General features: G+C 41.2%; 1 protein-coding gene across 1 annotated transcript in view; it reads right to left on the bottom strand.

Annotated features, from left to right (window-relative positions):
* Window positions 1-4,535: 4,535 nt before the first annotated feature.
* Window positions 4,536-15,472, bottom strand: part of lrriq1 (leucine-rich repeats and IQ motif containing 1) — a 46,114-nt gene continuing 35,177 nt past the window's right edge. The window contains exons 24-27 of the mRNA XM_034205535.1: window positions 11,415-11,529; window positions 10,350-10,410; window positions 9,717-9,831; window positions 4,536-6,726 (exon numbers count right to left, since the gene is read on the bottom strand). Coding sequence (XP_034061426.1) covers window positions 6,593-6,726; window positions 9,717-9,831; window positions 10,350-10,410; window positions 11,415-11,529 — 425 coding nt within the window. The 3' untranslated portion in view covers window positions 4,536-6,592. The remainder of the gene's footprint in view (window positions 6,727-9,716; window positions 9,832-10,349; window positions 10,411-11,414; window positions 11,530-15,472) is intronic.

Genomic DNA, 15,472 nt, shown 5'->3' on the forward strand with positions numbered 1-15,472 from the left:
TTCTTACTGCAGGATTTATGTTTCCACCAAGCAGAGCCCATCTGCCTGCTCCACATCTCCACCACCTGCAATGCACACCAGGCGTAGCTTTGGTTCGCTCTGGGGTCAGTGGCAGTTACCTGGAGCTTCTCGGTGCCACAGGAGAACAAATACAAATAAATAGAGGTGCTCTTAAGTAGCAGGGGGGTGTCTTATTATTGGGCTTCTAAGATGACCTCGCTCAGTGGCTCACGCTGAGGAGAACATGTGAGAAGTTCACTGAGGTTTGGTGGCTCAGTCTAATTCATGAAGTGCATGCTGCATGTGAGCCACCTGGACACATCTTCACCTTCACTTTGAATACAAAACACATACTGCAAACTAATGGTGTCACTTTGTGTTGAAAAGTGTTGGGGGGGCAGAAGATATTTAAGTTTCAACATCTACACTTTTGGGCAATGCAATAGGGTTTTCCGTTTGACGTCTAACCACCAAAATTGGGAGAAAACAAGAAAAAAGGTCGAGACATTTTGTGAGGTTACTGGTCACGGTTTAGCCTTTCTCTTAAAGCCATACCATAATCAAAAAGCTACTATAAGTCTAAAGGATTTAACATTCATAAATCTGTTTAAGAAAGCATCCATTTAAAGGTTTGATTAGATGTTTTTAGTTATTGTGAAAAAATCATATTGAAGGGTCCTAAATAACAATTTAATCTTTTTTTCCACTTTTGCTTTCAACGTAAAACTAGCATGCATTTTGGTCATTTTATAGTAATGGGGGATATTTTTTTACGTGAGCTCAACTTTATTTGGACTTTTATTTATTGTTTAGACATATTTGAGCACTTGTAAATGCACTGATAAAAAAAAAATACTTTTATTCTAGATTAACATTGCATTTTTTTGTTTTGTAATTATGCAAATACAATTTTCTGAAAGTGTACTAATTTGTTAGTTAGCTAATCTTGGTGCATGCTTTCAAATAGTGGTAGGGACGTGTCATGGTGTAAATAGCACCTATGCTGCAAGCACACATGACGGTCAGAATTGGATGGAACTGAGTTATCATCCATTTCTTGATATGACTCAACACAGACCAACATGTGCAACTCAAGCTGGCAGAAACATCACATCATGATGCCCAAAGCCACCCTTGGGTCTTATTCAATCTTTTGAAATGTCTTCAAATGTTTGGCAAGCCCGAAAGACAAAAAACAGGCAGATTATTTCCCCCTAAAAACACACATTTTGTGGAGTTTGTGAATGTCCTTCGAGTCTGCAGAACATTTCATGCTTTGTTTTTTATATTGTTTATTTGTGTTTTTCTCCAGGAGGCATTCCTGAGCCCTGACAAAGCCCTCAGTCACTCGAGTCATCTGGGTTCATGTTATACAAGTCACCTCTGACTGGAACCAGAACTAACCCGGCAGCGCACATCCAGATGCTGTGACACAAGACTCATCTGAATAACAATATGTATCAACTTGAACAGTAACAAGTGTTTTGCAGGATTAATATTCATACGGAAGAAAAACATCCAAGTGAGTTTACACTTTTAAATGACCATTAACATAAAAGCGTTTCCTTATTGCTGGGGATTCTTTTCAATACAAAACTAATGTAGGTCAAATGAAAACATAAATAGGAAACCGATAGAAGCCTTATGAATGCTTAGTTTGACCTTTATTGTTTCAAATCTTAGTCAAATAGTCAAATGAACATTTATCAAGAGTTGCACTCACACATTCAAAACCTATAATCGTACAGAAATGGTTGTTTTCTTGAATCTTGCAGGACAAATTCAATCATTTAAACACCAGTATAGACAAACCAGGAAGAACACAGATATAATCCACGTATACAATCTTATTCCAAAATTAAAATAAGGAAATTATTACAACTGAAAAAATAATAATTGGGGTTTAAAGTTTGGATCGTCATCAAAAGTTGGGATTCTGAAAAAGACGTGTGTGTATTCAAAGATACATTTCATGATACATTACTGAAATTATGTATATTTTATCATTTATTAATTAATGTCACATAGGTAAACATATCGTTTGTACACACAAGCACGCACAACATGTACAGTACCCTTACTTACTTAATGTCCTCTGTATATAAATACCAAGGAGTCGAACATCTGACAAACTAAAGGGACTCTGTTCTGCCTTAATGAATTGACAAACCTCTAAAACAGGGGGGTCAAACTCAATTTCATCTCGGGCCACATTCGCATTATGGTTGCACTCAAAGGGCCGGTTTTAACTTTAAGAATATATAGAAATACATATATCAATATTTAATGTATATAAAATAATGTATTATATTACATCATTGCCTCTGCATTGGATTATTATCGGATAGGGTAATAACTTCATAATTAACTCGGTCTGAAAGCAGAAGTCTAGGGCAAATAATTGCAAGTCTCTTCAGTGAGAATGTCACAAAATGATTTTAAAAGAAAAGCAAAATTAAAAAAAAGTGACATTTTGAAAAAAAAGTCAAATCTGAGAAAAAAGTCAAATGAGAGATGCATTGTGGGACATGTAGTTTATGGGCATTGTGCTTCTGTAAATCGCCATGTAACCGTATAACAAACATATTATATTCTTTGCAAGCTCTTGTGGGGCCACAGAAAATGAAGTCGCAGGCCGGATTTGGCCCCCGGGCCTTGAGTTTGACACCCCTGCTCTAAAAGGTCATTCTCTCAGGCATCATGTGACAGCACTCCTGCCCTCAATTTAGAGGAACGCCTCAGACCTGTTTTCATCTCTGGGATGTTTTAAACCGCCGGTTGTCGTTGGGAGAATCAATGAGCTCTGACTTTCACCAGAGAGCAACGCAGAGACGTTTCTGCCTGCGCCAGTTTATTCACGATGTCTTTATAAGTCGGTTTCACATTTTCAAGAGAGCTTGCACATTCCTCAGAGTTTATATACATTTCCTATTTCTTTACCTTAGCTAAAAGAGATGGCTAATTGTGTAAGCAGGAATACATCAAAAGAGATCTCGTTATGTAATCTTTTCTTTATCGGTAAGTGATTGTGGGAATTTGAGTTGTAGTTTTTTTACATTTAATTGCTTAGTGAAGCCGTATCTCTGAATAATGATATAACTACAACTGTGGTTCAACCCTGAAGTGGTTTCTGTAACCTTGAGGACACATTGCCCAGATTATAAAACAGGGATAATCTCCACATATATACTTGTGTTGAGAAGCCTATACTCAGTAATAACAGTGAAATGTGGATGTAAGATGGTTTCACCTGTAATATTGGTGCAATATGGCCCTACTAGTGTATTAAGGATGTAACAGGAGTGCAAATTGGGGGCAATTTCAATTATATACAAATCAATCTCTCTTGAATCTTCCTAAAACTGTCTTGAGTTAAATTTACCTTGAACGCCTGACAAAAAATTTCAAAAAATCGAAAGCAGTACCGCATGCTTTCAAAAATACTCAGCAAAATGTACACTGTGCGAAACTGTAGCTAAAACTTGGAAGCAGCCTCTGTTACGGTCCTCTAGTCTAATGCACTTGAAGACAGCACTCAGAGGGATTTGGATATCCAAGGTCTCTCTGGCAGCCTCCATCTGACAACTTGTGCTGACTTGAGGTCAGGCAGGCTGAGAGGGACATTCCTCATCTTATCTAAATGTGCGGTGGAGCACTCATTTCACCACGCAATGGATTTTGGATGTCTTAAGTTACATATAATTTAGCCATAACCCAAAAGTAAACAGAAATAATGAAGACTGGTGGACGCTGGTTTAACAATATCATTTCAGCAGCGGTAGTTGGGGAGGAAAGCCTGGGAAACCTGAACACATGTCAAAGAAAGTGACAATATATAACTACACATTTATTTCACCTGTCTCTGCATGATGTATGCAATAAATATCTGAAGTTGGCTTTATCAGAGTTGTGTATTGACTGATTGATGACAGATACTCCCCCCTTGATGTCCCCCCTGAAGGAGAACACTGCTCTTGGGTTTCACAACATCCCCCAAGTGGGCTGGACCACCACATCTCTGGCATACGCCACTCTGAAGACTGAAATCCCTGCAGTACAGTGAAAACACAGCCTGCAGACATGTGCAGAGCGAAAGATAGGAGAAGATAAATACACAGACATGCATTTCCTGCCAGGGAGCCACTCTGCAGCTCCGACTATTTGTTTTGACATTCATTAAGTTATCATTTCCAGGCGGCGAGGAACCTCCGAGCCTCGAGGTCCATCGCCTCCGGGGGGGCAGTGTTTGCGGACGGACGCCTTGTAGCTCTCCAAACTCAAATACACCAGAGACAAGGCCATTATAATCCACGACTGGAAATAAAGGAAACGTTGTTCTAATTCCAACACCAATGTTTGCGCCCGGCGCTTAAAAGCAGTCATTTCAAGCCCACTGTTGGAGAGCAGGAACTGAATGTAGCCACTAAAATGACACTTAACCCTTAAAATGGCGATATTTTGGGGAAATTAAAGAATTACTGTTTTCTAATATCTGGGCTACAATTACAATTTCATGACTTTTTTCAAAATGTGACTTTTTTTTCTAAAATGTATTGCCCATTTGGGGTATACATTTTTTTATTGAACCTATATAACACCCATGTTACACCCATGTTACATGCATATAACACCCATATAACACCAACATTACACCCAGGTTACACCTATAATATACCAATATCACACCCAATGTACAACCTTTTCACCCCCATATCATACCCATGTTACTGTACATCCATCTCACACCCATGTTACTGTACATCCATCTCACACCCATGTTACTGTACATCCATCTCACACCCATGTTACTGTACATCCATATCACACCCATGTTACTGTACATCCATCTCACACCCATGTTACTGTACATCCATCTCACACCCATGTTACTGTACATCCATCTCACACCCATGTTACTGTACATCCATCTCACACCCATGTTACTGTACATCCATATCACACCCATGTTACTGTACATCCATCTCACACCCATGTTACTGTACATCCATCTCACACCCATGTTACTGTACATCCATATCACACCCATGTTACTGTACATCCATCTCACACCCATGTTACTGTACATCCATCTCACACCCATGTTACTGTACATCCATCTCACACCCATGTTACTGTACATCCATATCACACCCATGTTACTGTACATCCATCTCACACCCATGTTACTGTACATCCATCTCACACCCATGTTACTGTACATCCATCTCACACCCATGTTACTGTACATCCATCTCACACCCATGTTACTGTACATCCATCTCACACCCATGTTACTGTACATCTATATCACACCCATGTTACTGTACATCCATCTCACACCCATGTTACTGTACATCTATATCACACCCATGTTACTGTACATCCATATCACACCCATGTTACTGTACATCCATCTCACACCCATGTTACTGTACATCTATATCACACCCATGTTACTGTACATCCATATCACACCCATGTTACTGTACATCCATCTCACACCCATGTTACTGTACATCCATCTCACACCCATGTTACTGTACATCCATCTCACACCCATGTTACTGTACATCCATCTCACACCCATGTTACTGTACATCTATATCACACCCATGTTACTGTACATCCATCTCACACCCATGTTACTGTACATCCATATCACACCCATGTTACTGTACATCCATATCACACCCATGTTACTGTACATCCATATCACACCCATGTTACACCAACTTCACACCCATAGTACATCTAGGTTCCACCTGTGTTACACCCATTTATTACACCTATCTTCCACCCATATTGCTGTTATTAGACCCATAATTCACTGTATTTACACAAGTATAGGCTTCAAAACATAAGTCTATCTGTGAGTGATTATCTCTGTTGTATAACCTTATCGGGGCAATGTGTCCTCCAGGATACAGAAACTATTTAAGGGTTACATTTTAGTCTTAAAAGAGCAGAATATGTGTAAACGGCAAGTCTCTTCCCACGGCTGCAAACTAATTACTTAGTTTGTTGTCGAGACAGTAAATCAGCATAGAAACAACCGTTCAGCATCCAAGGAAACATGAATTCACGGGTATAAAAAGTTCCTGGTTCTTATTTCCTGCCATCATTTGCATATGAAGCGTGCCATTTGGTTCCATGTGTTTGGTTCAGGTGCTGAAACTTGAGCTGAGTCAACATAACGAAAGTGCCCGAAGATATTTGGGCTGGTCCGGGTCCTATTGCTCTTAATTCATTTTTGTTCGGGACGGGGAGCTCAAGTTTTCAGCTGAGTTTGAAAAGAACAGCTGCAGGGGGAAATATCCTTTTTAATAAAAATAAAGAGAGTTTTCGTCACGGAAGGAAGAAATGGTCTTGTGAGATCCATTGGTTCAAATGTCGGGTCATTACCACAACACAGGTTGTTAGCAAACAATTGCATCCAAACTTTCCTGAACTCAATGCACATATTTTGAAGAACCTGCATTCTTAAGATATCTATCTGAAAATGAACCAACATCAGATAGATATGTCTGAGTTCTTCACATGTTGGGTAAAGACATATCTTAAAAGGTGAAGTGGCTGTGGAAGAGTTTGTGTTTTACTTGTAGAATTTGTCCCTCTTCTTGCCTCCTCCCCAGCCGCCGCTCTTCATGACTGGGTTGTCTCGGAAGGACATGCGCTCCTTTTTTGACGGAGCCGACGTGACTCTCGGAGGAGATGGGACTTCTTTTCCTGGAGACGTAGAAGGAAAATGCTTCAATATCTCATGTGTGAATCGAACGGTGTCAAATCCACTTATCATAGATGGTAATGCATACAATGTGTGCTTTTTAAATAGAAGATTTAGTGTTCGTCAATCGTGATTCTACTGGATTGTTGCTGACATGGCCTGCTCTTCTTATTTGCTCAGACCTTGTTATGGTCCTTAATAGCGTAGGTTATCAAAAATCATCATTGAAAGGTTGTTAGGGTTGTGGGAAAAGTAATGTATTATTTATTGTACACCTAAGGATTTCCCTCTCAAATCCGGCCCGCGACTTGATTTTATGTGGCCCCGCAAGAGCTTGCAAAGAATATAATACGTTTATTATACGGTTACATGCCACTTTACAGAAGCAGGTTGTCCATAAACTACATGTCCCACAATGCATCTCGTTTTGTGACATGCCACTGAAGAGACTTGCAATTATTTGCCGTGGACTTCTGCTTTCAGACGTAGTCAATTACTAAGTTATTATCCTATCCGATAATAATCCAATTCAGAGGCAATAATGTAATATAATATAATATTTTATATATATATTATATATCTAGTTACAACCGGCCCTTTGAGTGCAACCTTTATGCGAATGTGGCCCGCAATGAAATTGAGTTTGACACCCCTGCTCTAAAAGGACCGAGTCAAAATATGATCTCATGTTGTCTCATCAAAAAACAAAGAAAACTTTCTCTCTCTAGTTGCTCTTGTCAACAACCAATCAATCATGCCATTTATCTAAGCAATAATAATGTAATCTAACACAAAGAGTGTTCCTTAAAACCTTAAAACAAAAAATGTGCAACTCTTGACCTTGCATGAGTTACATTTTGACTCCAGTTGAGTCTCTCTTTCATGAGGCTCGAGACAACACAATGTTAAACCTGGCTGTAAAGTCTTAAGTCTGAGCAGGTGAGTTGTGTGTGAGCTGCACCAGAGGCCCATTCCTTTCCACCTGGGGATCAGTGCAGAGCTTTTCAAACACACAGTACAAAGGCAGCGCTTCGACCGGGCGTGATGCGTTCCACGTGTCGGCCGCCACACACAGGGCGCCACACAGCGGGAGGGCTCTGGAGGATGGTGGGGGGGCAGATACGGCTCCAGATATCTGCACAGCTGGCACACTGTATAGAATATCCAACCACTCTCGAGCCTTACCTAATCGCACCTCTAAAGATTTAGATTTTACACATGTCTGTCGTGTAACACCGTTTTCCTCCACTCACATTCGTGTAATGTAGTTTGAAGATAAACCACCGCAGTCTTTGTGTTTATTTTCAGAAATTCGGGTGGTTTATCAAAGACTTTTGTCCAATTATCTGACCTAAATCAAAAACAGAACCTGTAAATCTCGACGAAAGTACTGCGGTCGTGCCATTTAATGTACGGAGATGGGGGGGGAAAGAAATGGCCGCACATTGGACCCGAACCGCTGTGACCAAATAAATAGTTTTCGATCATTGTACTCCTATTAGAGTTGAAATTGAGGGAGCAGATATGCAACTCAAGTGGTTTCCTGTGCACAGGTAATGAAAATATTTTGTGAGCCTGGAAACGCATTTTATGGCAGCGTCCCAGCAAGTGGTGAGTATCGCATTGCAGCGGGTTAAAGAGTATTTATGTCATCGTGACTGCAATGGCAAAGCAAGTGAACCTCGTCACTTTAAAGCCTCACTTTGATGTATGCACGCCACTTCAGAAGGCACAACATATATGATCAATATAATTTGTTGTGCCTATTTGGGGGTGTGTGGGTTGACTAAAAAAGGCTTATTTAGCTAATTCCCTATTTTCAACCAATTTCCTCTAATTTGTTTTTCATGATGCAACTCAGAACCCTTTGTGCCCTTTCCAAGTTTATATCATATCTAATTGGCTTTATGAGAAATGTTCTTGCCTTGGACATACATTCATATTTCAATTTGACAAATGTTGCTAAGTGGTGTTTTCATCATGGAAGACAAAGGGGCTTTCTCTCGGTCCGCCTGCCTAACACGACAACGCTCGTTGCTGCACCTCGTGGAAATCATTTTGAAATCATCACCGGAATCCAATTTGTCTTCGTTACCGGGGACGACAGGGCTCTCCTTCTCTTGGATTCCTGAGCTTGTTTAAAGTGGTCATCTGTCGTCAGTCTGTCAGTGGCATCTTTGTCGCTCAAACTCCTGACAGAAGACCCAGTCATTCTTCACTGAAAGGATTTTTTTTTTTTTGCCCGTTTCCTGTCAGAGGAGAAATTCGCGGCACTCTGTCCCCGGCCCGACCTCATGCTGCCCCCACCCCCCTCTCCTCTTTCAGAAACAGCCGACTAGTGGACTCAGTGTAGGCTGGATAAGCAGCAGACTTTATCGAGACTCTGCGGACTTAGGCCTGTGTTACACACGGGTGCAAAACATCTGTACACACATGTGCTTAATGTACAGGTATATACACACATTTGCATACAAAGATATTAAAATAATGACAATATATGATACTGATGATATATATTCTTAGGTTTGTACATGAAATTGCTTCAAACATTTTGACTTTTTAGGCAAAATGTCAGTTTAACTTCATAAAAAGTGTCATAAAGCTAACATAAGCATCAAGTAAATATGTTATACAACCATATTCAATACATACAGTATACATATATCTGTCTGTCTAATATTTGAATCATATGTTAGGCATGTGTGTGTGTTTATATGTGAAAAACTGCTCATTATTTCCTTACTGAAAATGTTGTTTAAATGACCTTTTAAATCAAACATTGGCATTAAAAGTCTCTATTGACATTTATCTGGATTACCAGTTATTATAAGAGAAGATTAAAAACAGAGTCAGTGACTTGAATTGTTTACTTTAAGAGAATAGGCGTAGATTGTGTTTCAGAACATTTTATTAATGTTTTTTTGGATTCTGTTCAACAATCACTCGGACATCCCCTGTAAACGGGGCGATTTTGGGTCGAAAAACGACTCACTTGCATGACCCAAAGAGTTTCTGTGAGGATAATCGTTCTCGTTGCAGGGCTGGGCAGCTAAACTGTTGTTGGCGCACGATCCGCTGGCGTGACGTTCTGCGGATCCCAGGTCTGCCTGCACGCACAGAAACACACACAGAAAAGAGGCCCAACATGACACGCAAGCACTCCTGCATTTTGAATAACATTCAACAACCAGGGGCTCTGCCATCTGAACATATCTAAGAAACAGGAGGAGAGGGCGTCTCCTCTTGCCAGTGATCATAACTCAAACTGCTCTATAACTACAGGGAGACCTGTTACTCCCGACTTCAAAGCCCTCACGAGCATCACAATCGTTCACGGGTCCATGCAAACTTCTCCAAAGTGACACTAGGATTTCTGCAAGTAAAATGAAGAAATTGCAGCCGGTTGATCCAATTGGAAGTGTCACTGTGGAGCGAAACAAACCTCCCCCCCTGCCTCCTTTCAAACCAAGGAGACAGGCTCCAGGAGAGGGAACCCACTGCAGGACCGCTGAATGTAAATACTGCATACCTTCACATGCATGAAAATAACCCCCCTAGAGAAGATCAAAATCAAGATGCACTGTCATTGAAATACATGGGGGAAACAGAGGGGCGGTGTACTCACCACGAGCTGCACTCTGCCTCCGTTCAGAATGTCCGAGCTGATCTCCGGTAAGAAATGCACGCTGAGTAAAAGATAAGGAAAAAAAGGCCCAACATTTAGAGCTCTGCATATCTCAAATCAATTCAGCAGATTCCTTTCTTCCTCGCTAAGCTATTACCTCTGACCAACTAAACACAGATGCCATGTTTGATCATCTTAACGTCTATTTGTTATGTAGGGTTGCACAGGCCAACATGCTGCTCACTGCCTCGGTTACAGTATGGTATGTATTTGAATAAACAGTATTTATTTTGGCATTTTGGTTCAACTGATTCCTTGGTATCCAAAAACAATCAGTACAATAATAACATTTTACAATATTTTAAATTAACAGAATTAAGCATGGCCAATCAGATATCCTTTCTTTTTTATTAATAAAACCTGACCACTTGAAATAAATCAAATCTCCCTCGTCTCACTTGTTTTTTTAACTTTTAGTTTCTTCACTTTCCCTGCACAGAACGATGTAGTGTATTTGTACTGTTGGTTATAAATGCATCCAGGAGGCAAGCATCCCCTTAAATGTGTTTAAGTTTGGCAATATGTTTGGATGGAAATGTATTTTTAATTACTGTAAAAGAGTTAATTTAACTTTATTTTAGTGGGGAAATAAGTGGCATCTCACCCTACAAATAGTTTTGCCTATTCGGTATCCCCCTCTGAGACGTATGCTGTGCACATATACTATCAGTGCTGATGGTGGCGCGGAGTGATACTGAGTAGTATGTACCATGGCTGAAGACCTTTTAGGTAAATAAAGTTGTCTCATAGAAAGGTCTACGGATACCTTATTACACTCCATGACATGCGGTCAATTATACAGCATAAAGGACTCTTACATTCTTGATGCTCAGAGAGTTTCAATGTTTAATATTTAAAAGCTCAACAGCAAAGAATCTCTCTTGACAAAACGTCCCAGTTGCACAGTCAGAAATCACAGAGAAAAACGTTTCAAAAACATTACAAAATGCTTTTGTCTGTAATTGGTTAAAGTGACCATTTAAAGCCCCTGATGAAGCGCCTCACCTCTCTGAGCCCCGGTCAGAGCGAGCAGCCTGGGTCTGAAGCCACTGCTGAGCTCGCTGCTGCTTCACTCGCTCCACCTTCTCCGCCTGCTGAAGCTCCAGCTCAGCCTGGACAACTGCACTCGACAGGAAACATCAAACAAACGTCACTGGCCATTTTTTCTTTCTTGAAAGCTAAGCAACATTTTTGACGAGAGTGCTGTGCCTGATCAGGGAACGTTGTGGTGAAGGTGGCATGCTTCTCGGCGTAATCAATACTGCAGGGAAGGGGTTGTTTTAACAGATTCTCACAGAAGTACAAGCTTAACAAATAAACAGCTCAAAAGGGCCTGATCTGGAGCAACAGTTGACATGTCACACTGTAATTACAGCCGGCCAGTTCCCAGCACTGGGAGATCAGTGGTCAGAGCTCTAAGTGTTTACGTTTGGGCATAAGGTGTTGTATTTGTTTGGAGGACTCAGGGGCATTGCTATTTAAAGTCGCTGATAGATGCAACAGGAGGGGATCTACTTTTTCTAACAATTGTGGTTCTTTGTTAAATTGAATCTAAGCAGTGTTTGCTAAAGAGAGAAATCTGAAGGGCTGCTGATTTACGAGGTTATGCTGAAATCCCATAATAAGGTCGTAATTCAAAGCAAACATTTACGTTGTGCTGACAGTAATGCCGCCGCAGATGGGTGTAAACTGATAATGGATTTTGACAGCCTGATGCTGGAACTAATGATGCATTTATTTAAGCCATTAACTTGCTTTTGCTGAGCTGTACAAAACAGGGGGGAGAATAGCTTTACAGTTTTCATGGGTTAATTGAGGAGCCCCCACTAAAAATGTCAAGTGATGGATGATTCCCCCGGGGCAGCGACGGACAGGAAATGGCTACTCGCACTTCCCAAAAGCTGAAAACACACAGAGAGACAAGGCGAAGGCAGTTTGGAAAAAGAGAAAGTGTGCTTAATGAAGCACTCCAAAAAAAGGGGGATGTTTTCATAAATGATAATTTTTCATTTGCACAACTGCTACTTTGCACAATTGTAATGTACACAGTATAATCCAATGCCAATATGTGTCTATTGTATATTTCTATATATTTCTGTAGCTTAGTGAGATTGTATATTGTTCAATATTTTCTTTATATTGGATATTACTTAGATACTTTAGTGATATATGTCCTTTCTATTGTGACTTTGAATGTACTTGTCGCTGATGTTAATTTTTATTATATTGGTATCCTATTGTATCTTTTCAATATTTGTAACTTGTGTAATGCTTCACAACACTGCTGCCGTGACGAAATAATTTCCCATTTCGGGATAACCTACCTACCTACCTACCTACCTACCTACCTATCTAATCTTAGGATCCTGTATTGATAAGTAAATAATAATGAAAGGCAAAATGGCTTTAAATTTGAAATCCCTAGATGTGAATTCATGAATGGTGGAATGTATAAATCACAAGTTGATGAGCACCATGAAAAGAGTTTACTTCAGTAGCATAGACCGTCTCTCCTCTCCCCCCCTGAAGCCCCCTGCTGACCCCTCTTCCCCTCCAGTTCTCCTCCAGGACATCAGGAGGGGGCCTGTAGGAGTCATGCCTGTTAAGAGGGGCTCTTAAGCACATTAAGAGATCTCGTCTCTTCTGAGAAGGGAAAAGCTCTGACTTAATATCAGAGGGTTTGGGAGGAGGAGGAGTGGGGGGGGGGAGGAGGCTTTGGCCGGGAGAAAACCCCAGCTGAAGGAGAGACAGAATGCTGGCACTTTGGAGCCGCCTCCTCCTCCCTCACTGCAGAAACAAACAACCCAGGGTCAGGCGGTGCATCAGGACCACAGCAGAGCCCAATAACAACTGAATGAGTTGTGAGTGAGGATCCGGGACAGTGTAGGGAAAGTGAGCGGAGATGTGGGAATCAAACTACAATAAACACAGAAGTATAACTGTAAAGTAAGGTTGTAAATGAGAAGAAAGTGAGATTATTCAAACCACTGTAGTTGTACATGAAACAAAAATGAAAACACCTGTAATGTTGGTCATATTTCTGCTTTGCACAGTAGACGCTCTGAGTATGCACAACTACAACAAGTATGGTAGATCGGCAAGGAAGTTCCACCATAAAGTAAGACAGATCTTATAACGTTTTAAGGTATATAGAGGTATTAAAGGTGGGGTAGGTAAGTTTGAGAAACCGGCTCGAGATGCATTTTTTGTTATATTCCATGGAATGCTCTTAACATCCCGATAGCAATGAATATCTTAAATGCTTTGACAAAAAATCCATAATAAAAAGGCCTACCTGCCTGTCAGCCTTCCATCAGGGCACAAACTCATCTCGTGCCCTCATTGGTCATGTGCGCGTTCGTGTGTGTTGGAGGAGGGGCTCTGTGAGGAAGTGGCAGATTTTTTTTTTAAATTCTAGCGCACTCGAGCTGGTTCCTCAAATTACCTACCCCACCTTTAAGGTATTAAAACAAAGTTTTGTAGCGTGTCCTCCACGTTTAAATGCAAAAAGGATGCCAAATGTGGAAGGTGAGGCAGAAAGCCTACCATCTTAAAGATCTTAAGTCAGTTGTTAGTTGGTTGTCCGTCTTACTGAGTGACTTTGCCCAAATATACATTAGCTCTGCTAGTTCCTTCCTTAAGTGTGCCAGTGCATCTCAAACATACTCTATGAGGAGAGCGCTCCACTGCCTGAGATAAAAAGGAGATAATGGGGGTGAAATTGAATGCATATGAATGGTGGTAAATAGTCTGACATGAAGTTATTTTGGAGGATGGATGATAAACAAGACGATTGTGTTTCAGCTGGACTTTGGAGAGGACTTGAAGTGTGAAATCGAGTTAAGTGCTCAGGAGGTAGGGGTTCCAGTCTGAAATAAAAATATATACCCATGTGTCCCTCTGACATGAGGACGGATGTTTGGTGGGCTGGAAGACGGAGGCTGGAAGGGGGTGTGTGCCTGGGGGGCTTGAGTGAAAGGAGTTGGTGAACAAGTAAGAGGAGAACCAAGGAGAAACGCTTTCACAACATCTGCAACATCTGCTGCACACAGACACATGATGATACAAACCACAAAAAAAGGGGAAGTGTGTTTCTACATGTTTTGCCTCTAAAGAGAAAATGTTTTGTGGCTCTGCTCCATTCTCTCCCTCTCTATCTCCCTCTCTGGGTATGTAAGCTGATACCCATTTCAAGTGGGTTACTCATGTCCAGCACATCCACACAAAGAGCCCGGATAAAATAAACACGCCGCGTCGGATATCTTGGAAAGAATCTGTCATGGGTTTGGGGCTAATCACCTCCAGAAGGGTCTTGACTCAAAGCCTGAAACGTTAGCCCCTGTCGGGGAGCGAGGCTGGGCCGGGCCGGGCTGAGAGTCCCCGGGCGCTGGGGACGGATCCGGAGGAGGGGGTGCTCCCACAGGTCAGGACCAGGGGGGCAGGAGGGGAGGAGGGCCCGTTTACAGACCTGAGCACCAGCTACACCGCCACCGGTGCTGCTACCTCACAATCACCTTGGAAAAAGGCAGCTGAATAGAATGTAATCCTTTATTGTCATCATACAGGTACAATGAGATGAGTAGAGCCACTCCTTTTTCTAAGGTGCCACCAAAAAGACAAAGAGACGTACAACATTCAGGAGGAGACAACATACAAACAACAAGCATTCATACTTCAATATGCAGATAAAGTGAAAGTGCAGGGATATATCGTCGAGTCCTTAACCCATTATACAGAATCTGTTGAATTACAAAACCCCTCAAACCGAGCGGGTTAGAGTCTAACCTGCTCGGTTTGAGGGGTTTTGTAATTCAACAGATGGTTAATGGATGGGTTATGGAAAATGGGTTAAGGAGTCGACTCCAACAAGATCCGTTACTTAGAGTAACGGATCTTGTTGGAGTCGACTCCTTAACCCATTTTACAGATTCAAGATTCAAATTCAAGATTCAAAGGTTTTATTGTCATATGCAAATCTGACCATGACAGCTACAGTGTAGAAATGGCAATGAAATTCTTCTGACCTGAGCTCCTCCAACTTTGCAACATATATAATAAAATAC

The sequence above is a fragment of the Gymnodraco acuticeps genome, unplaced genomic scaffold (assembly GCF_902827175.1).
Source record: "Gymnodraco acuticeps unplaced genomic scaffold, fGymAcu1.1, whole genome shotgun sequence".
Classification (NCBI taxonomy): domain Eukaryota; kingdom Metazoa; phylum Chordata; class Actinopteri; order Perciformes; family Bathydraconidae; genus Gymnodraco; species Gymnodraco acuticeps.